Source organism: Salvia splendens, chromosome 1 (assembly GCF_004379255.2).
Source record: "Salvia splendens isolate huo1 chromosome 1, SspV2, whole genome shotgun sequence".
NCBI classification, from domain to species: domain Eukaryota; kingdom Viridiplantae; phylum Streptophyta; class Magnoliopsida; order Lamiales; family Lamiaceae; genus Salvia; species Salvia splendens.
The window spans coordinates 2,436,837-2,463,312 of NC_056032.1; the positions used below are offsets into that span (position 1 = coordinate 2,436,837).

Consider the following 26,476-nt stretch of genomic DNA (forward strand, 5'->3'; position numbering starts at 1 on the left):
GGAAATTGGTCCCTAATATCATGAACTTTGTATAAATTCATGTTTTCCATAAACTTTCAAATTATTATCACAAATCATGAACTTTCATATTGGTTTGGTATTTCCCATGGCGGGTAAAATCCGGCTTATATGATATTTTGAATTCGATTTGACATAATTCTTATAAGTGGCAAGTCATGTTGGCATATCTATTTGAAATATTAAACACAATACTACTTTTATTTAACAAAATAGAACTCTAAAAACAAAGAAAACAAAACAAATTTAATAAAAAACAGAATTTATGTCACGTTGGCATATCTATTTGAAAGTTCATCATTTATGGTACTAATAATAAAGTTCATGGACTAATTCACGAAGACACCAAAAGTTAGAGCCTTTTCCCGCAAATTCCAAAATTTCCTTTCCCCCATAGCTTTCTGTTTCTTCTACTCTGCAAAAATCTGCAAATCAATTCGGAATCGCATGCATCCTCGTTGTTCAAAATCATCCACTGAATTTGCATCCGTGCATACACAATTCATCGTGTGCATATGCTATGGAGCCTCCTCCACCTCAATTATTGCCACCGCAACCGCAGCATTTCTCCGTCAGGCGATACAACCACCGCAGCCACCGCGGCGAGGGCGGCGGGCCGATGGAGATGACGAAGGAGCATTCCTACTCGGAGAATAGCGAGAGCAGCAGCTCGGGGGAGAGGCGCGGCGGAGGCGAGATGCGCCGCGCTGCGTTGGATTGCAACCTGGCGTCGCTTTGTGATCACATCCAATTGGAAGGGTTTAACAACGGCGTTTTCTCCGACGTCGTTTTGAAATCCATGGGATCCACCTATCACCTCCATCGCCTCATACTCTCCCGGAGTTCTTACTTTCGGTACGTCTTCGTTCCAGAATTGTGTAATCTGTTGAAGTATGCTTCGTTCATAAGCTGAATTAACTATTTGATTGAGGTTTGAAATGAAGTTGCAATCACTTAATGTTTAGTTCTGCACTTGATCGTTTAGGAATATGCTCCAGGGACCTTGGAAAGAAGCCAACGCTCCAGTTTTGACTGTGAATGTGGATGATAGCAACGGTGAAGCGATGGAGATAGCTTTGACCCACCTCTATGGTCATTATCCCAAGCTTAATGACAATAACGCGTTTCGAGTTCTAGCTGCTGCTTCTTTTCTTGACCTTCAGGTAACTAATGGCAATTAAATTTGTAAATCTCATCTTTAATTGATACCAATTGTTCTTGCTGATAAAGAGTGATAAGCATTTACAGTTGCCACTTTAGGTATCTACCTCTTTTGCTAGAACCAAAATATGTCCTGGTAAATTTTATGCTTAATTCTCCAAAAATGGCATTTCTATCCTTTGTATAGAAGTGTAGCTGGATAAATTTTGTCAGAACTTTATCTATTAAACATCATACATAATAATTATTTTTCAGCCACTGATGTCACTTATTACGGGCTGTCATACTGTGGAATTCAGGTCAGCAGATAGGAATGCAAGCATCTACTTGCTCGCTTTAATGTCTTGACCATGTCATATTTTTGTAAATTTGTTGGTCAGGCTGATTTGGGTCGAATAGGTGAACTTGAAGCTGCTATCGTTGGAAATAGCTCTGTGATTCATCATCCTTCTCATTGCACAGATTTACAGTCAATCTTATTTTTGCAGACATTTTACTGGCAAATCCTGGCTCTCTATTAACTATCTGCTATGCAAGCATTGTTTATGCTTGTTTCCTAGACCTATATTGACAATCGGTTGTTGGATTTGTTCATTGCATTTACACTTTTCTATAATACTTACATTTTATGTGCAGGATTTATGCGCCATTTGCACAGACTTCATTATTGCTGAATTATGGTCTACCAACTTCTTAACTTATCAGGTCTAAATCCTTCTGGTTATGAAAGCATTCGGTCACTTGGATGTAAGCATTTAGAATGGAATCACGTTCTTTGTTATGTAGGTCTTTGCCGAGAGCCAAGATTACGGCTTTCATGGGGGAACGTGTTAGAAACACTTGTTGGGGCTACCTTTGTCAAAGTGGTGCTCAGGAATTGAAAGAGGTATGTACCAATCTTCTTATTTTGTATTGCTGTTAGCTTTAGAGATTTATTTTCTTTTACCTTCAGAATGGTGGCAGAATATAATAGTTTGTCTGCCTTTTATTTTCTATGATTCTCCTATCTGTGTCAGGTCCTCCCAAAACTTTCCTCTCAAACATTGCTTGCTTTACTTACCTCCGATGAGTTATGGGTGCCCAATGAAGAGAAACGGTGAGGAGAACTGTGGAAGTATTTTAAAAGTTATTAGGAAAGCTTAATATTTTCTAATTTTCTCAATCTTTCTTTTTTTCTCCCTAAATTCTGGAAGATTCGAACTGGCACTATGCACTCTTCTTGCAAAAGGCACACTTTGCAAAGAACATAATGAGCAGGACAGTGTAGGTTGTGAGGTCATAGACAGTACTGATTCTTCAAGAGTATACAGAAAATATGTGGGCTATGAAAGCACTAATGATTTGCTGGAAACTGAAAAGGGGCGCAGAAAATCAAAAGATGAAGTTGAAGGCCAGTACACTGCTCGTAAAATTTTGGTGGAGCTTGCTGACTCCATAGTGGATTCTCATTTTACTGTCGACAACTTTGGTGAAGCCCGAACATTATATGGTGAATCTTATTTGGAGTTAGCTTATGATTGTAGAGGTCAACAACCTTCATCAAGCAATACACTTTATCCAGATGACATTAGTGCTTCATGTTCTTATTCAACTGTTGGACAGAGTAAATCGGCAAGCAGTGATTTGGCTTCAGAAGGGCTTTCAGATGGAGATCCGTGTTACCAATTAAACAGGAGATGGGCACCAGGAAATCAAATACACTGCATTTCGATGAACTCTTCCAGTAATATGCTGATGTCTAATGAATGGGAACGATGTAACATGTCACCTCTGACTTGGGGTGGTAGGACTGTGGGAAGAAGAGAGGTAAAACGTTGCCTAAAACGGAATTGTGGGATGAGCAGAGAAGATTATGATTCTTTTTTCAACATGTTTGAAGGTAGCTCTCTTTTATACTGTAACATGTCCTTTGAGGCCATCTTAAATGAAAGAAAACATCTTGAAGAAATGGGCTTCCCTTGCAAAGCTGTGAATGATGGTTTATGGTTACAGGTATATTACTGTTTCTTGCATACACTGTCGTTTAATAAAATGGATTCTCAGTTGACAATGTGAACTGCCCATACTTTCTGGTGCACTAACTTCCTTACTGCCTAAGCTGGTTTCAGCTTATTTCGTTTAGTTATTTGATCTCTTTAAGCTATCAAACGTTCAACTACATTTATTTCACTTTTTTGTATGCCTCTTTAGAAGTTGAATTTGCTAGATAACCACTTTTGGTAATTTATTTATGTTTCCCGGGTAGTGTTTTAATTTTATATATTTTTTGAATCACTGATTTTTTAATTATTGTTTAGACATAGTTTCATTTCCCCGGGAACTACTCTTATGATCATCCGCATTTTATAGATGCTCTTAAGCCAAAGAGTGCAAGAAGTTGGTGCTGATACATGCAGAAATTGCTGCCGCGTGAGTATTGCATGTATGTGCTGACAGCCATTTGGATACTCAACTGAGTTACTGCACCTGGATACTACATGCAAGATCACGAGCACAATAATCTACCCCCAAATGAAATTGGACATGCCTATGTCAATAGTTCTGCTCAAGGGGAAAGAAACGGCCTCTTTAGGCCGGTTCGTGTACATGACAGGGGCCCGATTGATGGACTGGCAGGCATTGGCCGCGGAACTACATTTGTGCCTGTAGCTACTTGGCCACCAACTCGTTATGTCTTTTCTCGTGTTCCGTTTGGTATTGGCAACCGAAACAGTCACCAAGCTCCTGCCAACGATGGACCAGATAATAGACCTGACATCAATGCAGACCTTGCTGGGGATGGGTTAACTGTTTTGGTTGGGCTCAGTATGGGATCGAATGATGCCACTAACGTGCATGAGGTGCAACTAGGAAGAGAATTTGAGACAGGTCAGCAGAGCAGGCGGGTGGGATCTTTGACCCCTGGGTCAACTGGGTTAACTACCAATGGCATTCCCATGCCAATGATAGACTCATCGGGGCATGCTATGGGGGTTGAGTGGCAGAATGCAAATAGTTCTATATCATTGGACCTAAAAACACCTTTGAATCACTTTCCGCCGCTTCGTTTTGCGTAAGTTGTACCTTGTTCTGGCATATCCATTTTGCTGCGTAAAGAATTTCCTTACCATCATGGTTATACAGTCTAACTGATGCTACAAAAGTCGATGATTGTTGTCTAACTGGTCCCATCGACTTTGTGTCAGTTCATATACTTTCTGGATATTGAAGCTTTATATTTCTCTTCAATTTTCTTCTGAGTGAAGATGAACCTATGCATTACAGTAGAATAAATGTGTTCCGTGTCTGGTTTATCTAATTAATGTTTAACTTCGTAATATCTAAATGTCGATAGTTCGTAATTTATGAGATAGAGTTATTGTATGTTTCTGACCATTGCCTGCTGGTTTTTCAGGGTCGAATTCCAGGATGTGCATAGACTCTGTGATGGCCAACTCGAGCACCCCCCTGAAGCATTTTATGCTGGTTCCCTCTGGAAGGTTTGACAAAGACATTTTCTCTCAATTCTGTTAAAATTGCTTTATAGTAATTATTAATCAATCAGTAATGTTTGGTTATTTAATTATCTATTTATTTTTATCATTTTGATCTCAAAGGTAAGTGTCCAGGCTTTTAGTGATGAAGATCCACAAGGACGTCGTACACTTGGTATATACTTAAGCCTTTTGTATCAGACTAAACTGTGCTTTTGAAAGAATGTCTTTTTCAATGCTGTTCTCTTTTGTTATTGTATGTTACTCAGGCTTGTTTCTTCATCGGCGCAAGGCAGAAATCAATGATCCACACAGAAAGGTACTCATAGTCATGTTTGTATGATGCATTTTTTGGCTGCAAGAACAACCCTAAAACACATTTTGGTGCTCTGTTACTGGGACCATATCATAGGCTGAAATGTGATTTTAATTATTTTGGAGAAGCTTGTTCTGATAAGAACTTAGGCAGCATCATATCTAAAATGAAATCCCCTTAAATTCTCCAAAATGCCCATAACAAAAATTAACAATGATACGCATGGATAACGGCGTCTTATTGTTCAGATTTTTCATACCATCCTTCCCTTATGTGCTGTTTAGAAAAGATTGACTGAATATTGTCGCTGCATTCACATGAGGTCTGAACAATATGTTCTCAGTGCCGTACGTATTTCGTGATAAATAAATTCGTTGTCACTGCTGATCACAATCACGATTGACACAATCTTATGATAAGGTGTCTTGCTTATTTGCATTTTAAATTCTTTTTTCTTTTCTCTAAGTAATGTAAAATGATGATATGGTTTACAACACAATTCATACCATATTTTCCGCCTTGTGATCTCAGGTCCATATGTACGTTGATTCTAGGGAAAAGGTTACTGCTAGATATCAGGTGAAGTAACAAGGTGGTTTCAACTCGAGCACCCCCCTGAAGCATTTTATGCTGGTTCCCTCTGGAAGGTTTGACAAAGACATTTTCTCTCAATTCTGTTAAAATTGCTTTATAGTAATTATTAATCAATCAGTAATGTTTGGTTATTTAATTATCTATTTATTTTTATCATTTTGATCTCAAAGGTAAGTGTCCAGGCTTTTAGTGATGAAGATCCACAAGGACGTCGTACACTTGGTATATACTTAAGCCTTTTGTATCAGACTAAACTGTGCTTTTGAAAGAACGTCTTTTTCAATGCTGTTCTCTTTTGTTATTGTATGTTACTCAGGCTTGTTTCTTCATCGGCGCAAGGCAGAAATCAATGATCCACACAGAAAGGTACTCATAGTCATGTTTGTATGATGCATTTTTTGGCTGCAAGAACAACCCTAAAACACATTTTGGTGCTCTGTTACTGGGACCATATCATAGGCTGAAATGTGATTTTAATTATTTTGGAGAAGCTTGTTCTGATAAGAACTTAGGCAGCATCATATCTAAAATGAAATCCCCTTAAATTCTCCAAAATGCCCATAACAAAAATTAACAATGATACGCATGGATAACGGCGTCTTATTGTTCAGATTTTTCATACCATCCTTCCCTTATGTGCTGTTTAGAAAAGATTGACTGAATATTGTCGCTGCATTCACATGAGGTCTGAACAATATGTTCTCAGTGCCGTACGTATTTCGTGATAAATAAATTCGTTGTCACTGCTGATCACAATCACGATTGACACAATCTTATGATAAGGTGTCTTGCTTATTTGCATTTTAAATTCTTTTTTCTTTTCTCTAAGTAATGTAAAATGATGATATGGTTTACAACACAATTCATACCATATTTTCCGCCTTGTGATCTCAGGTCCATATGTACGTTGATTCTAGGGAAAAGGTTACTGCTAGATATCAGGTGAAGTAACAAGGTGGTTTCAACGATATTGTCCATTAGTTAACTGGCTCACATTGTTCACTAGCTTCTTCTCTCTTTTGGACTTTCAGTTGATATGCCCGTCGAAGAGAGAGGTGTTGGTTTTTGGGAGCTATAAACAAACGGGCACGCTTCTGTCAAAAGCTCCAAAGGGATGGGGCTGGCGTACAGCATTGTTATTCGATGAGCTCGGCGATCTACTCCAAAATGGATCCCTACGAGTTGCAGCTGTAGTGCAGCTTATCTGATTCTTCTTAAGGTTATTACTAGCTTCTCTGCATTGCTTGAACTTCCCACCACATTAAGTGGCATCCTAATCTTGAATAATTAAGTTGAGTTTGCCTAGAATTTCCTAGTTGACTCGACTTAGTAGTAAACTCAAAATAAAATTATTTAGAAACATATAATATAGGTTTGGAATATTCTTTTAGGGGGGTTGCTCATTGCTGCATCGCTGGCCATGGTGTAGCTATCAGAGATCAAGGGAGATATCAGGACATATGGTGAGAGAGAGAGAACGTGGTGGGAGGGAAATAGAATGAAATAGTGGAATTAGATTATCTAATTAACAAATTCACTCCTTTATGTTGTGACAGATCCTGCAAGATTAGTATATTAATTAATGACATATTTATATAAATTGTGCTCAGCGTGAGAATTAAAAATTTAAAATACCACATGCATGTTTGACCTCGATTAATTAAAAAAAACACGAATTAATGCTTCATTTTTTTATTTTGTGTGTCGTTTATCTTGATGCTGAGTTGTCAACAAATGTAGGAAGCTGCACTATATAACATATAAATGCCATAGTAATTATCTACGAACATGAGACCATATTTATCATACCCCAAACTTGTTACAAAATTAAGATTTCAACTTCTCCTGATCAAGAAATGTTAGTGTAGGCTTTATTTTTGTAAAGTTATCTTCATGAAGAAAAGGTGACAGAAAAAAGGTAATTAATTGCAGTCAAAATAGATTGTAAATTAGTAAACTCGTGGATTTCACTTCTCTTTTTACATTGGCTATGGCTCTATAAGCATGATAATTTGAAGGATTTTAGTTTCGAAATCTCCATAGCTTCCTAGTTCGAGTATGTTTAGGAGTCTTTCGCTGGTTAGAGTTTTATTTCAAGTTTCTTAGTTGGATCGTGCAAAACGTAAAGTCTTGCCAACTGTGTGTTGTCCTTGTCTGAGGTGTGTCCTTTTCGAAGGCGTTATCTCGTAATAGTATTTTCAGTTCAATTACAGCATTATTTTCGGTCTCTGTCTGTTCTCTTTTCCGCTAGTTTGCTGTTTAACTTCTATCATAGTAACAGTTCAATTTTACATGTAGATATAAATCATGGAATGGATTACATCTCTTTCATGCTCCATCTCCATCCTCCAATCCTTCGACAGCTGGAGCTTCGTCTCAACGATACTACAGTGGCTCGAATTCATTTTCCTAGTACCATGTCTGCTGAGGATCCGTTTCATGGCCATTGATCTTATTTTCCTGCTATCCCTCCTCTCTCCATGGCTCAAAACATTCCTCGTCTCCGCCCCCACCACCCCTCTCGAAGAGCCTCTTATCCGCCCTCGTACTCATTCAATAACCACTATTTGGTACAAAGCCACAGTTTCTGTAACAGCCCTCTTGGCTCTCAGCCTATCAGCACTGAGTCGAGGAGTGGGATCGGAATGGAATGGCGTGGATCTTCTGTCCAGTCTGTTTCAAGCAATGACCAATGCAGTGATTCTGTTTATGATCATGGAAATGAGATCTGTGGGTGCGCCATCGTACCCATCCCCTGTCCGAGTGTACTGGAGCTCGAGTTTCTTCCTCGTATGCTTGTCTTCTGCAACAGCTCTTGTTCGTCTAGTATCGAGTGATGATCAAGATATGGAAGTGGATGACATATTCTTCTTGATCACCTTCCCTTTCAACTCTTTTTTGTTTTTAGTTTCCATCAATGGATCAACTGGGATCACTAACTAGCACTAGTGTTGACGAAGACTTTGATGCTTGATTTGAGTGGCTAAGTCACCAGATTCATTGATTTTGTTGAAGAAAGAGTACAATTAGGGATTAGCAAAATATCCGAAATTTGAATACTCGATATTAATTCTTAATCAAGTTGAGTTTTAAAATTTTCATTGGGTTTTAAACTTTTCGTAGGGATTTTTTTGGATTTCTATCTCAATTAGATTAAACTTTTGGCAACTTTTGTATTTTCGGACCAATTACATATTTAAACCAAACAAATCCAAATTTACGCGTATCTACAAAAATTTTACACTTATTTTTATATTGATGTCTTCCTGATATTAATCTTAAAATAAAGAAATACTTACTAGCTAGGCTAGTAATGTCCCAATTATGAGTTGAGTGTTTTAGCCACCCAGCCCAGCCCAGCCCAGCCATAATTGTTAATGGTCACAAATGATTGAACAATCTAGATTTACTTACGATACTTGTACCAAGTTTATCGATGCTTGCTAGTAAGCCGACCTCCACATCATTTTACAATTTAAAACTAAAAACAAAAATTGCCCAAATTGGTCTCTGTCTGTCTTTGATCGCAGTCAGATGGTATGTAATCACCGACCGCTTCGTCTCTCAATCCTCTCATGATTCCCCTAATGAGATTTTGCAAAATCTCATTACTTGATTTTTTTTTAATATATATCTGTAATATATTATATTATAAAATTATATCAAAATTTATAGTAATTTTTTAAATAGAGGCGCCACATTTGCTTTAGTTTTGCATATAAAAAATTCTCATCTTTTCTCTTCATATAATCCTTCTTTTTTGATATAATTTCTTATTTTGTAGTCCCCTTTATTGTTTATTTTTATAATTTTTAGTTGTCATTTATTGTATTTTTTTATAAATTTTATTGTGCAACAAAAAAATATTTCATGTAATAATACTAAAAATGTATAATGGTGTGGTTGTGTTTGATTAATACTGATGATATGAAAGATGATGTGGAGAAGGTAAAAATTAATTAAATATTAAAAAAGTGAATGATTATGTTGGGTTGGATGGTTGCTGATAAACATAGTCTTAGTTGACATTCTTAAAAGGCATCTATTGGATTATGAATTCAAATTAATATTCCTTGCTGATTGCCAGATAATAATCACTTATTTACAAACTTCATCCACAACTTGTATTTTAAATCTCAGCAAAAATCTTTTTCGCTCTGCTATAGTAGTTTCGATTATCATTTTAATGTGAAATATCGGGTTGACTCGTTTTACCGTGAGTATTCATTTGGTCTCGAAAAAGGAATCAATTGATTATCTTCCAATTGGTTGGACCGTAGGTGCGATGATTTGCTTTATCGACGAGGCATATACTTCACCGTTAAGGATGGTAATCCTTTAAAAACGTTATTATTATTTAAATAATTAAATTTGATAATTGAGTATTTGTTCCATGTCGGATCCCAATGCTATGTCTGATTCATTTCTCAATTTTTATTACAGTAGTACTACTATATTTTAAATGTGTAGTCTAAATTTTAAATATACGTTTAATTGGAATAAAATCATTAGCGACGATATAATCTGTGTGAGCATTGAACTGAAAATGCTAGTCCAAATTTCTGTTATATGTCAACATTTTAATGTTCTAAACAAAAACAAAAGGCTTGATTGTTGATTCTCAACGAAATTAATCATCACGTTTCCAATACCAAATCTCTAATTGTTGGAAACCCTAATTCGCCTCAAATCCGCGATAATTTCCCGATCAATTTCATCTCTGCCCAAATTCAAATGGCTAGTGTTGCTGCACATTTCCGAACGTTTCGATGATTCAACATTTGGGGTTTTCACCTGACTAGTTGCTTGGATAAATGGGGGCTCTAACCAGCAACAGGAAGGGAGTAGGCGATTACTTCAAACACATTTCATCTCCCACCCCGTTTGACAAATCGTACGGCCACATTTCCAAAAAACCGAAGCTTTCAGCTTGCATGAGGCCAACTACGCCGCAGACTAATCGTGCGGCGGCGTCAGTGGTGAATTCGGTTGCTGCCAGAATTGCCCAGTATCCGGAGAGGAAATTGGGGTTTCCGAGAACAGTTCACGCCCCGGTTAGTCATAGATTAGGAAGATTATCGTCTGTATTAGCTGCTGGTTCTAGGGATTCCCCAGCTGATAAAATGGGGAGATTTGGTTTTTTCTATCAAAACTACGACAAAATTAAGGATTCAGCATTGAGATCATTGAGGTACGTGGGTTCGGGGAAGCAGAAGGAAGAGGAGATGATTAGGATTGATAGCAGCGATGAACTGGATTGTGATCCTGCCTCGAAAGATTCTAGCATAGGAAAGGTGGAGATTTTGGATTCCCAACGGAGAAGATGGAAGGGGGGAGAAGGGGATGTGGAGAAAGAAGTGAGGTCTTTAGATTCTTATGTGGTCACAGATGTTAGCAATGCTGTTGCAAAGGTTGATGATACGGAGAAGAATGGGTTGTCGTTGATGGACCCTGCCGCTGACGATTCGGAGCAGCCATTTTATAAGAAATTGCACAATCAGGCAAACAAAGGGATTCTGGGCTCATCAACATTAGTTTACGTATAGATTCACACGAAAAGCAGATTCAAGGGCTGCGGTTATTGCGGACTACAAAGAAAGAAGAGCCTATTGATAAGGTGGCCACCTTTGGTTTCACTGTTCTATCCTTTGTGCTGTTTCATTTTCAGTCGTATGTTTAAATTGGGTTGCATTTATTTGTAGTATGTGGCAGAGGAGTTCTTCGTGCCTCTTACCCGTGAGGAAAGGGCTGTGGTTTCTCGCGCTTTGTCTAATTCCCACGGGTTGTTATTCCTCTTCATTTGAACTGGATATCTGTGATCCACTCTTTTATCAGCATCTTATCTATGCTCAACATTGCAGGAAAAAGGTTTTGGTCTCTCATGCGAATTCTGGCATTGATATTTCTGGAGAAATATTACAGCGTTTGGGGCTCCGAGCATGGCTTAATGATGAGGTGATTTTTTCTGTATTTGTTTTGCATGAATTTCGTAAAATTTGGTTGGAGATGCTGTATCTTCCATTGGGAGGTTGTGATTGGAAAATATTATTGTATCGCAGGTTATTAATGTGTATTTTGAGCTGTTGAAAGAAAGGGAAAAGAGGGCACCAGAGAAGTTTCTCAAGTGCCATTTCTTTAATACCTTCTTTTACAAGAAGGTATGCTTATTGCTCAGAATTCAGATATCCATTCTTTAGCACCATGTCCCATTTGTTGAATTATTAGCTTGACATGCCCGATACACGTTATATTTGAACTTCAATATGATAAGAAACACTTACTGCCCCTAACATTTAGAAGTGCACTTCTAAGTCTAATAGTCACTTGGTGCTTTCTCAGCTTATGAGCGGTCGTGGTGGCTACAATTTTCAATCAGTTCGGAGATGGACTACACAGAAAAAGCTCGGATATAGTGTTTTAGAGTGTGACAAAGTATGTTTCTGGGGACTTAGGTTTCATCATAAGCTTTTCTTTGTCAATGTTTCCACTTATCCCTTTGAATTTGTCCATTCATGATGATGTTACTTGTTTTTAGATTTTTGTGCCTATCCACCAAGAAATCCATTGGTGTTTGGCAGTTATCAACAAAAAGGATGAAAAGTTTCAGTATCTTGATCCACTCGGAGGTTGTGACAGTCAAGTTCTGAATGCACTGGTATGCTTAATTCCTTGTTAAGCTGACTGGACTTCCTAGTTTCTTTAATTTTTGAGCGACGTTGTGTATCAATTGTATCAATTCATAGATAACTTTTGTTGGTTTCTGTAGTGTTTTGCTATGGCATGACCCTTTGGAAGTTCTAAATGTAGGCCAAGTATTTTGAGGATGAGGTGAAGGACAAGTTTGGAAAGGATATCAACCTTAACTCATGGGAGAAAGAATTTGTCACAGAACTTCCACAGCAGTTAAATGGGTAACTTGCAAAACATTACAAGTATCTTAATTTTTGTGCTTGTGAACGTGAAAACTTGAATGTTATATTGATATATAAAGGAACAAGTTAATTCTGCTGTGCTGAGTTAATGTGAACTGAACTAGCTGTTGAGTAATCCGTTTAAAATATAGTCTTTCCTTGTCCCAATACCTATTAATATGCTCAGATTTCTGTTATTCTGTTTTTCCATTATAAATAGTTTTACTATATTTTGCATGGTGTAGTGAGACTGCTATGATATGCTATTGGTCAATATGCTTTAGAAATGGGATAAAAGCTTTGCTGGACAAAATTCTGGAACTTTATGACCTATGCGCAGATAACAAAAAAATGTATTCCTTTCTTAGTTGATGAATCATGTAAAACTTAATTTTGTTTGTAATTATGATAAATTGCTTCCTGGACAGGTTTGGTTGTGGCATGTACATGATTAAATATGCCGACTTCTATAGCAGGGATATTGGACTCTGCTTTAGCCAGGTAAACATTCCGGTGTAGCTTGTAAAAAAGTCTCTGCATTTGTTTGCTATTCATCTTGTTCGTTTCTCAAAACTGCCTAGTGGAATATTTAGTAGAATTTTTTGCCGTTCAGCAGAGTAATATGACACAATTTATCATGACTTCTCTAGTCCTCTGTACCATATTCAAGATGTAAGCGTATTATTGTTTACCTTTGTTTTAAAAAGTATTCTTCATCACATTTCCTTCCTTTGCTTGGCCATTGTATAGTACTAGTTCACTTTGATTTTTAAGTGGACGTGTACTTGGTTTATTAAAGCATGGTGTCCTCTAAAACTGAACAATTATTAAACCATTTTTCTAAGTATAAGCTTAATTGATTTATTATTTGGTAATAGGAAAATATGCCTTATTTTAGGCAGAGGACAGCAAAGGAGCTTTTGAAATTGAGAGCAGACTGATGAACAGAGATGTGACTCTCTTTCATTTTGCATATACTATACTTTCGCTGGCTCCAATGCAGAAGATCATCGAAAATGTCGAATTATCATATTATAAGATGCTCTTTCCGTAAAGTACAAAGATGGGTTTCACGTTGCTGTAATTTATTGCAAGTTCGACTCTACACTGCAGTTGCTGGAGTTCCTACCCTCGTTCGTCAAGCGTGCTTGTGAGATTCAGTAAAAGCACCGAAACTGGAGTGCTGAGCGACACAGCTTGATGGCCACCTGGTTGATTATGAATCAATTATGATTTGACACTTTACATCCTGTAAATGTGTTCATAGTAATTTTGCAGCTTAGCTATCATAATTTTGTTACAATTCTTTTGTAGGGTTATAAAGTGTATGAAATCATAGTAGGTTTTTCCCCTTTTTGCTCAGGAAGTTTGACTACATAATTGAAGAAAAATTTGATGCTGTTAATGGAGATATTTCATCTACTATTTGCATGGCTTCTCTCTGAGTTTTGAATGTCGAATTCTATTTCATAAAAATACACATTTAATTCATAAAAGGTCTAAGCCAAGCCTATGTCACACAGCAAGGTAAGACGCTCGTCTGCTGAAGCTCAAAATCATGGAGTAACAACATTGAGATATACAAGAGATAAACTTCAAGAAATCAGAAAATGTACGATCTCCAAAATTCCAAAGTTTTGTTAGTTACACAATATTTTCTTTCAACAGTTCTTAGCATTTATCTAAGTCGCTTTTCTTCAGCTTCACAAATACAAACCTCAACCGGGCGATTCGATTCGTATGTATAATTGACAGTAAAGGTAGGCTATAGTCCGTACATTAAACAAGAACAAATGTAAGTTCCATGGTGTTGCTTCAGCGGGGCACCCTTTTCCGACTGAGTATTTCCTGCTCCCTTAGCCGGTGCTGGAACCTGGCGAGGCGAGCTTGAAGGCTGACGAGGCTAGCTGCTTTGCGTGATAGCACAAAACTCAACTGTGTCACGTAGTTGTCGATATGGGAGCCTGGCTGATCCACTTCGGCTAATAGTTTCATTTCCTGCCACACAAAGCAAACAAATTATCTTGATGTCACTGCTTACAGATGAAGTAAACGAGAAAGTAGAGAGAACGGCTATTACTTCGCGAACTATCTCCATAGTATCTTCAATCTCTTTACGGTGGGCTGCAATGAGGGCAGCTTCTTCCTGTATTCAAAAAATAATTAGCATTTTGAGATAAGTCCCTCGTCATGTAGATAGAAGAGTTTAGAGCCCACCTCTAGTATCTCATTGATACTTCCATCACGAGGCTCGGGTTCACTCTGCTTAGCAACAGGGGTACTTGCATTAGAGGTGTTAATATTTTGTTGCTTGTAACTGGTGGGCGACATTACATCCACATTGTCATAGTCCCTTCTCATTCCAAGCCCCTGCTTTTCGAGCCTATCCTCCCTGTAAGCTTTTAGCCGAGGTGGAGATACTTTCTGCACCTTCTCTTCTGCATTAGTCGAACTCTGAGGGTATCCAGCAGAAAATGTCTTCTGACTGGTAGTGCCCCTCAAAGAATTTTTAACATCAAACCGTTCCTTTTCCATACCAACAGCAGTCATCCCGCTCTCATCACGGCCATTTAAGTTAAAATTGGAAGAGAAACTAGAAGGCGGTTTATCTTCCTCAGTAGAATTATTGAAGGATGAAGTTTCCTTCTCAGAAACTCTTCTACTCGCATCCATCACTTTAGATTCTTGAAGTTGCTCATAATAATCCTCTGCCTCAGCAGCAGCAGCAGCAGCAGCAGCAGATGAAGTTGTAGCTGATGAAGTTTCCTTGACACTTGACGGCAATGAACTAGACTGATCCTTCCTCGGGTTCCCACTTTTTGAAAGACTTTTAACCCTGTTAGTCGATGGCAATTTGTTAGCTTACCATGTGAAAAGGACACCTGGGCCACACTCGCAAAAAAATAAATGACAGCCAGCAAGAGGGGGAGCTAACCTATCAGCATATCTCAAAGTGTTGAGAGTATGCTCGCATGAACCAGCATTTGGAGAAATGCAAGAGATCATAACAGTCCTTGAGTTGCCCATAAAGGAGTCACGAAGAACCTCGGTAAGCTTGCTTCCTCGAAATGGGATGTGAATCTGGTCATTGTCAAGAGCACGAATGCATTCCTTGAGTGCCAGTAAACTTTTGTTGATTTCTGCACCTTCAATCCTGCACAGAAACAAAGACACAATCTGAATAAAATCTTATCACCAAATACTGAAAATTCTGTAACAACAAGATGATCTTAGAAGATAAATTTTGCACAAAACAAACATGTCAGTGAAAACTTAGGACTATCAATTAACTATACTTGCAACAGGTCAAAGATACTCATCAGACAAACATCGAAATAATGTAAAATGAGTCAAATGGTGAAAGTGGATAAATACTCATGTTGCAGGCATAAACAAGTGCATGTAAAATAGTACAAAGAAGCACCTCCAGTAACAGAAGAAATTAATACCGTGTTTGTCGATCGTTATCTGTAGTGTCAGCACCCCTCTCGCTACCAGCAAGATCAATAAAAGAAATTTTTCCTACAACCTTCCTAACCCTGGATTCATTTCCATCATTATTGTAATTATTCCTCCTAGATTCTTTCACCTCTGGGTGCTTCTTCACAACCAGTTGCAAAATAGCATGGGATCTCGAAGACTCCTCATTAGCACCAGTAGAACCCGTGCTTCTAGAGGAATTTCCCCTCTCAATATATTCTTTTACAATAGCCACATCAGAGACTTCAAACTCCTGCAGTCCTACAATGCAGACTTGTTGTCTGCCATCTTCTCTCATGCATAGTTTCCTACATAAGAAGAATCCACAATCAATCAACATTTTATTTTAAGAAAGGTAACTAATGAGGATAGATTTTGCATTCTTGATGATAATATTTAAAACTTATTTTTTGGATATAAGGGAGCCTAAGCTAACTTCATCAAGGGTCATTTTGTCATACTAGTTTATAACAGAAGCATTTTTCAAATACAGTTAATTTAGGAATGAGGTTCTCACACATAATGTAAAATCATTCACTACTTCAATACAAGGGATACCAAGTAAGAGTATTAACTTCCTATCGCTCAGAAGATCATAAAGTTTTCCTCCATATATTTCAAAATAGCTCAGCCACAGCTTGAATCTTTGATTGCGATAAACTGGCTGGTGCAGCAATCTCACAAGATCTTCTGCAGCTCGAAGAGGTAATGGCTGCATAGTGAATGTCTTGCCACTTCCTGGTAAAAATGGGGGACATAATTTTTATCTACCAGCATTTATAAGAGCTCTTACAGAAACAGATACAATAAAGCAGACATAAATAGATTCAATAAATCAGGCATAAATAGATTCAGAGAGCTCAGTTTTTCTACAATTGGAAAGCAAGCTAAAGTAAAATGGCTTGTAGAAAAAGATGTTCAAAAGTGCTCCTCAGATTAGCTCTGCAATGACAAATACTCTTAGTGTCTTTTCTATCATGAAATTATTTCAGCACTATAGATTTTAAAATTTAAACATGTTGTGCTTGGTTTCAACTTTCATCTGGTGTGCATGTTCTCAAATCCCTTCTGTTATCTTACTCTACCTTGTATTCCAATCATCATAGAGGATTCAAATATATACAACAAATGATTGCATACACCAATTATTATAAGCATAAATAATATATGAAATCCTGGAGTGTATAAAATTGCAACAAGAGCTTGTCACCAAATGGCCGGCCAGTGAATACGAAATTTAAGGATAATATAATAGTCTGGAATTGGTTCGTCCAAACACAGTTCTTATGATTATACATCACAACATTCTTTCCTAACTCAGTCAAACAAATCTTTCTTCCCCCCAAGCCCACTAAAAAAAGTGCATTTCCCGACCTTTGATCATAAACAGCAAAATTAACAGCTGGGGTACCTTGTTGGACTTTCAGCAATTAATGTTTTGAAACCTTTTGCACCTATGTTGCATGTAGTTGAAACAAAGGCAATACTAGATTAAATTTAAGTGAACCTCACATTACATGTTGAATCCTCCACATACACCAATTACCAATGGTGTTTAATTTCATACAAAAACCATTTTCCCATTATCAATTATCTTTCAGATGCATCATTAATGATGCAATATTACGAAAAGCATCCATTACATTATCTCCTAAAGATGATATAGTTTAATATGATTTGATATGGTCTTTTACATACAGCAGTACAATAATATAGCATGTCTGACGTGAAAACATATAACTAAGCTAGACTGCATCAAGATGAATGTCTAAACACTGTGCAAATGGATAAAATGATGGTATTATACTAGTCAATCACACAAAAGGTTCAACAAGTAGAATAGGTGCATTCCTAGGTCAGTGAGAATATGCACACCTGTTTGACCATATGCAAAACATGTTGCTTTGGTACGTTGAAAAATGATAGGAATTATTGGCTCGACAGTCTTGCGGTATACCTGCTTACACATGTAAGAAGAACCTTAGTGGATGTAACCAATTTTCATCCCAATTTTGACCAAGAGTTTTCATCGAAGAATTTATTATTACCTCATCATTTGACACTTGCTCATCCAGGACAGCATCAAAACAAAACTCGTGCTTCTCTACATATGCAGTCAGGTCAACCTTCATCGCAACTCTCAAAAGTGAGTTCCCAATCTCAGAAATGAAAAAATAAATAAAAAAAATAAAAAACAATAAACCTAGGATACTAACTAACCAGCATCAACGCAACGCAAACAAGTATAATAATGTTTTTAGATGCCAAAAACATATCCAAACCTTTAACTTGGGTTCATGGACTGTTAAATAGGCATCATCATACACAGCCACAACATCGTCCTCTTTGCGTGCAAGTTCCTTCTTGTTTAATGGCCTCTTACGAACCTAAAATCAAAAGAAAGAAACACATTTACTTTGTACTTGATTATCAGTACAGTTATTGCACCATATAGCTCAATTGAAGGTAATTTACATCAACCAGGGAAACTCATCATACCACAACTTTAATCTTAGCCACATTATTTTCTCTTGTGCCCAATTCTTTTTCATTAAGAGACCCGATAGGAGCTTCTGCATTCATCTGTCCCCTTTGCTGCCTGTTGGCTACCCCAACAATATCAGTATCAAAGGCTTTGGTCACAGCAGGCATGAAAGGAGATGACTCAAATGGATCTGAGATAACATGCTGAAAATAAACAAATGGAAGTGTTCACCATTAAGTAGATATATCTAGTTACAACTGGAAGAATAGAATTTCCAATGTCCATAGTAAGTGTAGCATACATCAGATAAGAGCTCAGTGTCATCCATAGAATGTAAGTCCAAAAGTCCAGCTCCAAAATCCCCCCTGAACTCAGGAGAGTAATAACCCTCTGTTGGAGTAAATGCACCTGAACTCTGGGCAGTTGGGGTCGGGATATGAGGCTCTGACACATTTTCACCATTGAAATTGAGATTCCTCATTAATTTGAAGAGCCTCTGTTTCTCTTCTGCAGATTGCGGTCCATAGCCCTTCATTCACCAACAGGCCTCCCAATTAATATAAACACACCCAATAAAGACAGAGTGTTATATAACACAATCCCAGAGGCACCCATCCTTAACAGGATACGGAGTGGTGGTGGTACCATATGGTTTTAGTCCACACACAATGGTGTAAGAAAAATGAAATTCATTCAAAATTCTATAAACTAACTAAAGCAAACGGTGCCACTAATCCCAACAAAAGCAACGGATGCCGAAGCTTCTCATTTCCACATCCACGCACTTATGGGATAAAAACCATAGCTAAATCATTAATAAGCAAACATTTTCAAAGAACTAATCTTCACCTGCATGAGGCTAGGGAGCAGGGGGTTATCGACTGCATTGGACGACATTGGAGAGGCCAGATGCTGCAATCCAGCAGATTGCAGCCAGCGCGCCATCACAGCATCCCCCGCATCTACGCTGGACACCCCTGGTCCTGCATTGTCATAGAGAGTGGTGGGCGCAGCCGCGCTGCTCTGCTGCATCTGGCCAGCACCGTGGCGCATCGATCTCTTTTGGGGAGCCAATTTTCAAGATCTAGTTTTTCACACTTCAAGCAAACAAACACAACAAAATTCCAGAAATCAATAACAATCGATTGCCTAACCACTAAATCATCATCGAGAAATCAAATTCAACAACAAAATAGCTCAAAATTCAGAAATCGTACGAAGAGGGGAAAATCGGAATAAAAGGTAACACACAGCAACGCGCTCCGCCACCAAAATCAGCAAAATCCAATACCAGTTCCCTTTATTTCGCTCACAAAATTCCCGAATTCCCTACGTATATATCCTACCTAGATCATCGCCGAAACAAAAATATCGCATTTCTATCAGAATTACACCAAATTCAAGCAATGCTATGGCAAAAAAACAAATCAATAGCATCCTACCTGAAACAAAATCAATAGAACATGAAATGCAGACAGATCTGAGAGTTCTATTAAAAAAACAGAAACACGAGTAATTTCGGTCGAAATCTTCTGCAGATTTCTGAGATTGCTTGAGAGAGTGGAACGGAGCGTCAGATATATGATGATTATATATATGTATAGCTACATTTGGCGAGTAAATTATTCATCATTGCATTTTATGGATATTAATAATACACAGATATACGTATATGAGTTTGTATGTATATACATTTTACCTGCAAAAAAGTGTATCTCACAAAAATGTGTGGTGAATTTTTTCGAAATAAAGTATTAATAAACGGCTCATTTTGGAAGTTAATTATGGGACATTTAGAGCATCCACAACCGTGCTCTTCCCAGCGGCACGGTTGTGGGCCCGGCCCCACTTTTTCTGCCTGCTCTCTGGCAAGAGCACAACACCCACAGCTGTGCTCTTCTACAAGGACGAGTACAATTCAATTTAAAATTCAATTAAACAAAAACATTTCCATAATATTAAAATTCATTAAAAAACCACAATAAATAATACAAACTACAAATAAAATAAAAAAGATATAATTAAAATCCTAAAAATTAAAAATTACATAATTAAAATACTAAAAATTAAAAATTACATAATTAAACTCCTAAAAATTAAAAATTACATAATTAAAATCCTAAAAATTGAGATTGAGAGAGTTGTTTAGTATAGTGTCATTTTTTGTGTTTGAAATGAGAGTATTTATAGATGAAAGTATGAATTTTGGGGTAAAAATGATGGAAAAAAAATTAAAAGTGTGAAAAAAATGGATATATTTTATTAGGAAGTGAGATAATATTTTTTTAATTAATTTTGAAATTTTCAGATTTTTTCGATTTTTTTAAAAAAATAATAAAAAATTATAAATCAACGGGTCAATCAGAGCATGCCACGTCGACGCCTTGTGCTCTTGCCGCTGGCACGGCCGTGCTCTTAGCTAAGAGCACGTCCGTGCCAGCGGCAATAGCGCAGCGGCGGCGGAGCGCGTCCTTGCCAGCGGCAAGGACGGACGAGCAGCATTCCACCACCGTTGGGGATGCTCTTATGCCGTTTGATGTATAGGTATTAGACATGAATTTTAAAAAATGTTAAGGAATGGGTGTGATAAAATTAATATGCATGGTCTATATTTATATATTATTAGTTTGGATTGTAATCAATTGTTAATTAATTAATATTTTAAATTAAGATCAAATCTTAGTTATTAAATTAGAAGATTTAGTGGTTGAAATAATATCTCATGTCTCACTAGTAACATTTTAATCACTTTAATTTTTCTCACTACCTTTTTCTTATTTTATCAGTTTTACATTAAAATTCATGTCATTCACCACTAATACAAAGCTTAGACTTCTAATATATGGACATATATACTAAGGTAACATAATTTATATTTATAAGTGTATATAGTATATGGAGTGTTAAATTTTAAAATAAGAAATGTGTGTAAATTATGTTTTTAGGGTGAGGTTTAACTTTTGTAGGTCTAAGTAGGCTAGCATGCTTATAGATAGCCTTCTCCTAATACTAATAATATTAATAATTCTTAGTATATATTAAGATGTGTATTATGATATCACATGTAACATTGAATATCGCAATGCCATCGGAAAAGCAAATGATGAAATCCAAAAGTTCCAGGGGTATTACCTCTAGGAACAGCGGTCGGCAGGGAGCGACACGAGCGAGGTTGACATCATCACGACCGCCATGTCGACTTACCATTCAATGTAGTACACACCATTCAAGTATCTCAAAGCTTGGCAGGAGGTGCGCCATCATCCGAAGTATAAGAGAGGCGTCGCATCCTCCTCCAGCTTCTCCAGCAAACGGTCGAGGTCGGTATCCCTATCTGAGGCCGGTGAGGATGAGGTGGCTAGCCAGCTTGTCGAAGCTCACTTGGGTAGCCCCGAGCCGGCCCGAGCAGTTCCCAACGCCAGCTGCAAGGAAGGAAAGAGGCGACGACCAACCGCCGTCGCGCCGCGACCTCCCGCTCTCGCTCCCTTTGTGCCGCCTCCACCCCCACCAACTAGTTGTGGGTCCTTTCGGGTCAAGTCAATATGGCCGATACGTCTTGGATGACTTCCGAGCAACTTGATTCGCATCACGCAATGATACGAGCTCTCCGAGCTCAATTGGGGATACCGCCATCGGGCTAGTCTTCTTTAAATTTCCACGGATGTATTTTTTAAGATTTAATTATGTAATTTTTAATTTGTAGGATTTTAATTATGCAAATTTTAATTTTTTAGTAATTTGTAATAGTATTTCGAGTATTTTTAATGCATTTTAATATTGTGAAAATATTTTTAGTAATTAAAGTATTTAAATTGAATAATACAATGGTGGGACCCTTGAGCATGCTCTTACGGAAGAGCATGGATGTGTGTGTTGTGCTCTTGCGGAAGAGCAGTGAATAAAAAATGAATAAATGTGGATTCAGACCCACAACCATGAATGTTGATGCTCTTACCAATTAAAACACAAAGTTGAAAAATAATCCATTGATAGTATTGAATTTTTTTTATAAAGTATGCCCCAATAAAATATAATCCATTACTCTCTTTGTCCCCAACAAATATAATGTGGTGTATGACATTGATTTTAATGTTGGAATTTTTTATAAATATTGAGAATGAATGAGCTTTAAAATACTCTCACATCCACAAACAATTCTCTCATTTTACCAGTTGATCTGTCCAATAAAATGAGTTTTTTTTCATATTTAGCAAATTTCTCTTTTATAAGGTCGACTTCATTCTTCACTAATAATACTTTAATCAAAATTTATTTATCTCTCTCTTCTATTTTACCAATTACGCATTAAAACATGTCACATCCTCAAAGTCTTCTATTTTACCAATTGCCGCCTTGATCATCCTCTCCCACCTCTCCGACTCCATCGTCACCCCCCTCCACCACCACCACATCTTCCCCTCATTGTTGCTGCCCTCTCTTTCCGCCCTTAGGGCATTCACAGTGGGACGGACGATAGTCCGCCACTGTACACATGCGGACGATGGCTCATCCATCGTCCATGCCCTATAGATCATCCGCGGACGATAGGGCGCCCGATGTCCATCATCCGCGCTTTCGTCCGTCCCACTGTGGGAGATGCGGACGATGCGACGCGTTTTTGTTTTTATTTTTTTTTTGAATTTTTATTTTATAAATACACTCAATTTCATTTACAATCTCACATTCACATTCTCTCACATCTCTCATTCTCATTAAAAAATAAATCCCGGCAACGACGACTGGAGTACATCGGAAGGCATTACTCGCGCCTTGACTCGGGCATTATTCGATTACGTTAATGATGCTGCGGCAGAATGCTTGGCGGAAATGGAGCGCGAGCGGGAAGCGGCGGCGGCGGCGCAGGTCCCTCGGCCGATTCGGCGTCGGACGTTTGTCCCCCGAGAGCACGACGTAGCTCACCAACGTTTGTTTGCAGACTATTTTGCCGAGCAATCACGGTGGGGCCCGACGGATTTTCACTGCCGGTTTAGAATGCGGTGAGATCTTTTTCTCAGTATTATGGAGACGTTGGAGGCACGTGATGAATACTTGCAGTATCGGGAAGATGGCATCGGTAGACCCGAGCTTACACCGTTGCAGAAGTGCACGGTTACGCTCCTGCAGTTGGCCTACGGCACTACGACGGATATGTTCGACGAGTACCTTCATGTCGCGGAGACAACCGGCCGCCAATGCCTGAAGAATTTTTGTAGGGGAGTTGTGGAGGCCTATAGCGACACATATTTGGGAAGGCCGACCGCTGATGATTGCCAGGCCCTGATGAGGCCCTTGAAAGTAGGACTCACACTCCACTAACCCATTCCAACTCACATTTTATAATAAAACTAATATATAAAAGTAGGACTCACATTCTACTAACTTTTTCAACTATCTTTTCATTATATTTCTTAAAATTCGTGTCTGGTCAAAGTGAGACAATCTTTGTGGGACGGAGGGAGTATTTCATAAGAGCATCCACAATAGCGGACCTTCCGGCAGACGTCCGACCGGCGAGCGGGTCGTCCGTCCGGGACCTCCACTATTGCGACGGACCAGCGCTCGACGTACGAGAGGTCGTCCGCTATTGTGGTGACTCGACGGAGGTCCCAATTTTTTATTAGCATTAAAAATACCTGCAAGTATACATGGTAAGAATAGTATAGCTAAAGTTCATTACCGGATATCGAACACAGGAAAAACAGACACAAATTTTATATCATCTACTAAGCTTCTTTCACTATTTGGAAAACCGAGAGAAAATTGAATTTTTGAAATTAAAAACTTTAAAAAACGAATTAAATAACTTAAGCAAATAAAACACATAGACAAATATAGAGATAAGGAAATTCTAGGGATATGCGTTCACAGTTATGGTTATACAAATTCCAACTACAATGCCCTAGCACAGTTCTTACTGAAGAAGGATGAGTCACCTAAGTTATGCTCATGCGATACAAACGTTGATTACTAACACTAACACTAGCTAAGACCCTTGAAAAGTCATCATTCTCAATTAACAGTGTCGTTTTAAGGTGAACTAATTGTAGTGTCTACTAAGCAGATCTAACTCGTCAAACTCATCTCACGATTATGTAGCAAGTTATATTAAATCGTCACAGAATGTGTCACTCAGACTTGAAACAATTATCCAACACTTAGAAAAGAAACGAAGTAAGAACAAAACGGATATTGAATAGCAAACAGAATTGTATAACCAAAGTCGTTACTAACACATTCCTAGAATCATATGAATATAGTTACACGTGGTAGAATAATCTAAAAACATAGTTTGTAGAGAAAACAAAGGAAACATAATAAATAAAGCAAATAAAACCCAAATGTTGAATCCTTCTAGCCTTGATGTTCTCTTGATTCCTTCTTCAAACCCTTGCACCTTAATGAACAAGTAAGAACTCTCAAATATATAATCTGGAATTATGTGGCAAAAAGAAGATCTCTAATGATGAAGCTTGAGGGGGTATTTATAGTTGAAATTTCGTCCATCTCAAATAAGGAAAAAAGTTGCAAAGTATGATAAATCTTGGGGAAACAGTAGGTCAATTCTAAGCGCCTCGTTTTCTCAGCGGACAGCTGCACCTTGGACAGCGGTTGCTGTGGGTTGATCCGTAGGTCGTTGGCAATCATCTCGCTGCGAACACCCCATCGGTCGCTGGGCGTGTTCCTCTTTTCATGCACAACTTTCCCTAAGCGGATCGCTACTGGCTCAGCTAGAGCCCAGGCTGACCCAGGCCCGACCCACGAGTGAAACGAAGTGGGCCAGAGCCAAACTCATTAGTTGAGATTGGCTCATATTGGGCCACTTTGTAAACCCATGCCCAATATCATCTGAAGCCCAGCCCAGGCCCAGACCCATAAGAGGCCCACCTTCTATAATTAGTTTTTTCAAAATATAATTAGGTGATTACTCACTAATAATAGTATATTTCTCTATTTATGCATGTCATCTTGTGCACGAGACATGTTAATTTTGCCTATATCATTCCAATTTTTTGAATGTCTCCGAATGGACTCAAACAGTAATAGTTTAAGATCAACATAAGTTTCATAGTAAATCATGAATGCAACATCCAATCTTGACTACATCTAATTTTTTTCTTATATTTTTTTTATCCAAGATCTAAAAAAGATGCTCTGAAGTTTAACTTTAAGAATATTACGTGTTTAAACCTTAATATTTGATGAATAATTATAAATTCTTTAAATTTGGTAGTTTGTTCATTTACTTGTAATTTTAAAAATACAACATCAATCCATATGTCATCATCTACTAACAAAACTAATGATATTGGTTATTCCTTTAGTTATACGCTTACTTTTAAATAGAATAAAAACATAAAAAAATATTGTTAATACAAAGTCAAAAAATGGACTTTAACACATTATTTAAATTTAGATTTAGTTAATGAGATATAAATACAAGTTATATGTTTTATTTTTACATATAATACATTTATGATATCTTTAAAATATAAAAACAAAAAATTTAAACAAAGCACAGCTCAGTCCTGGCCCACATGGCAAGTGGGCTTGGGCCGGGCCGGGCTTAGCAAAATTAGAAAAAGCCCGGTCTGGCCCAACCCGCCTCAAACTGTTAGAGCTTTTGCTATATCTTTTGTTATACTTCCAAACATTTAATGACAAATCAACATTGTGACACTCACATTTGTGTCCAGTTTTGCTAAACTCACATTTGTATTTTATAACGAACAACATGAACATTGAAAACGAAGAACCAAATGCGTTCAATTGGTTCGATGGAAATAATCCCGGTTTGTCAAATTCCATGATCCATCACATCAACCAACCCCACACACCAAGGTGTGCTGCGACCATCCTGTGATTACGTGAGTCGTCTTTCGATTTTCCTCATGACGGTATCCACAAAATACAATATATATTCCATTCATATAGATTTTTATAGTATGGTAGTACCCTAACCATCACATAATTCTATAGTCGAACGATTGCCACAGAAAAGCACAACACGCCTCTGCATATATATAACATGGTTAATAAC

At 37.8% G+C, this 26,476-nt stretch overlaps 1 protein-coding gene, 1 non-coding gene and 2 pseudogenes across 4 annotated transcripts; 2 read left to right on the plus strand and 2 right to left on the minus strand.

The window, feature by feature from the left end:
• The first annotated feature begins 363 nt into the window (after positions 1 to 363).
• Positions 364 to 8,657, plus strand: LOC121807836 (annotated as a pseudogene).
• A 1,451-nt stretch (positions 8,658 to 10,108) lies between these two features.
• On the plus strand, positions 10,109 to 13,902 carry LOC121807864 (annotated as a pseudogene).
• Positions 13,903 to 14,051: 149 nt separating this feature from the next.
• On the minus strand, positions 14,052 to 20,048 carry LOC121807844 (kinesin-like protein KIN-13A). Of its 3 annotated transcripts, none has more exons than XM_042208194.1 (14): positions 19,881 to 20,048; positions 19,656 to 19,780; positions 19,288 to 19,535; positions 18,740 to 18,967; positions 18,453 to 18,641; positions 18,236 to 18,340; positions 18,002 to 18,079; positions 17,829 to 17,910; positions 16,529 to 16,691; positions 15,923 to 16,261; positions 15,409 to 15,627; positions 14,691 to 15,309; positions 14,554 to 14,619; positions 14,052 to 14,471 (listed from the first exon to the last, which is right to left on the minus strand). In XM_042208194.1, the coding sequence occupies exons 3-14, from the start codon at positions 19,489 to 19,491 to the stop codon at positions 14,289 to 14,291; spliced, it is 2,475 nt and encodes an 824-aa protein (XP_042064128.1). In that variant the 5' UTR covers positions 19,492 to 19,535; positions 19,656 to 19,780; positions 19,881 to 20,048; the 3' UTR covers positions 14,052 to 14,288. The 3 variants fall into 3 exon arrangements, with proteins under 3 accessions (XP_042064128.1, XP_042064121.1, XP_042064137.1); XM_042208187.1 differs by having other exon boundaries at positions 19,656 to 19,784; XM_042208203.1 differs by lacking the exon at positions 19,656 to 19,780.
• Positions 20,049 to 25,367: 5,319 nt separating this feature from the next.
• Positions 25,368 to 25,468, minus strand: LOC121757900. The gene has a single exon (XR_006041256.1). It is a non-coding gene; the product is annotated as a U6 spliceosomal RNA (small nuclear RNA).
• Positions 25,469 to 26,476: the final 1,008 nt, after the last annotated feature.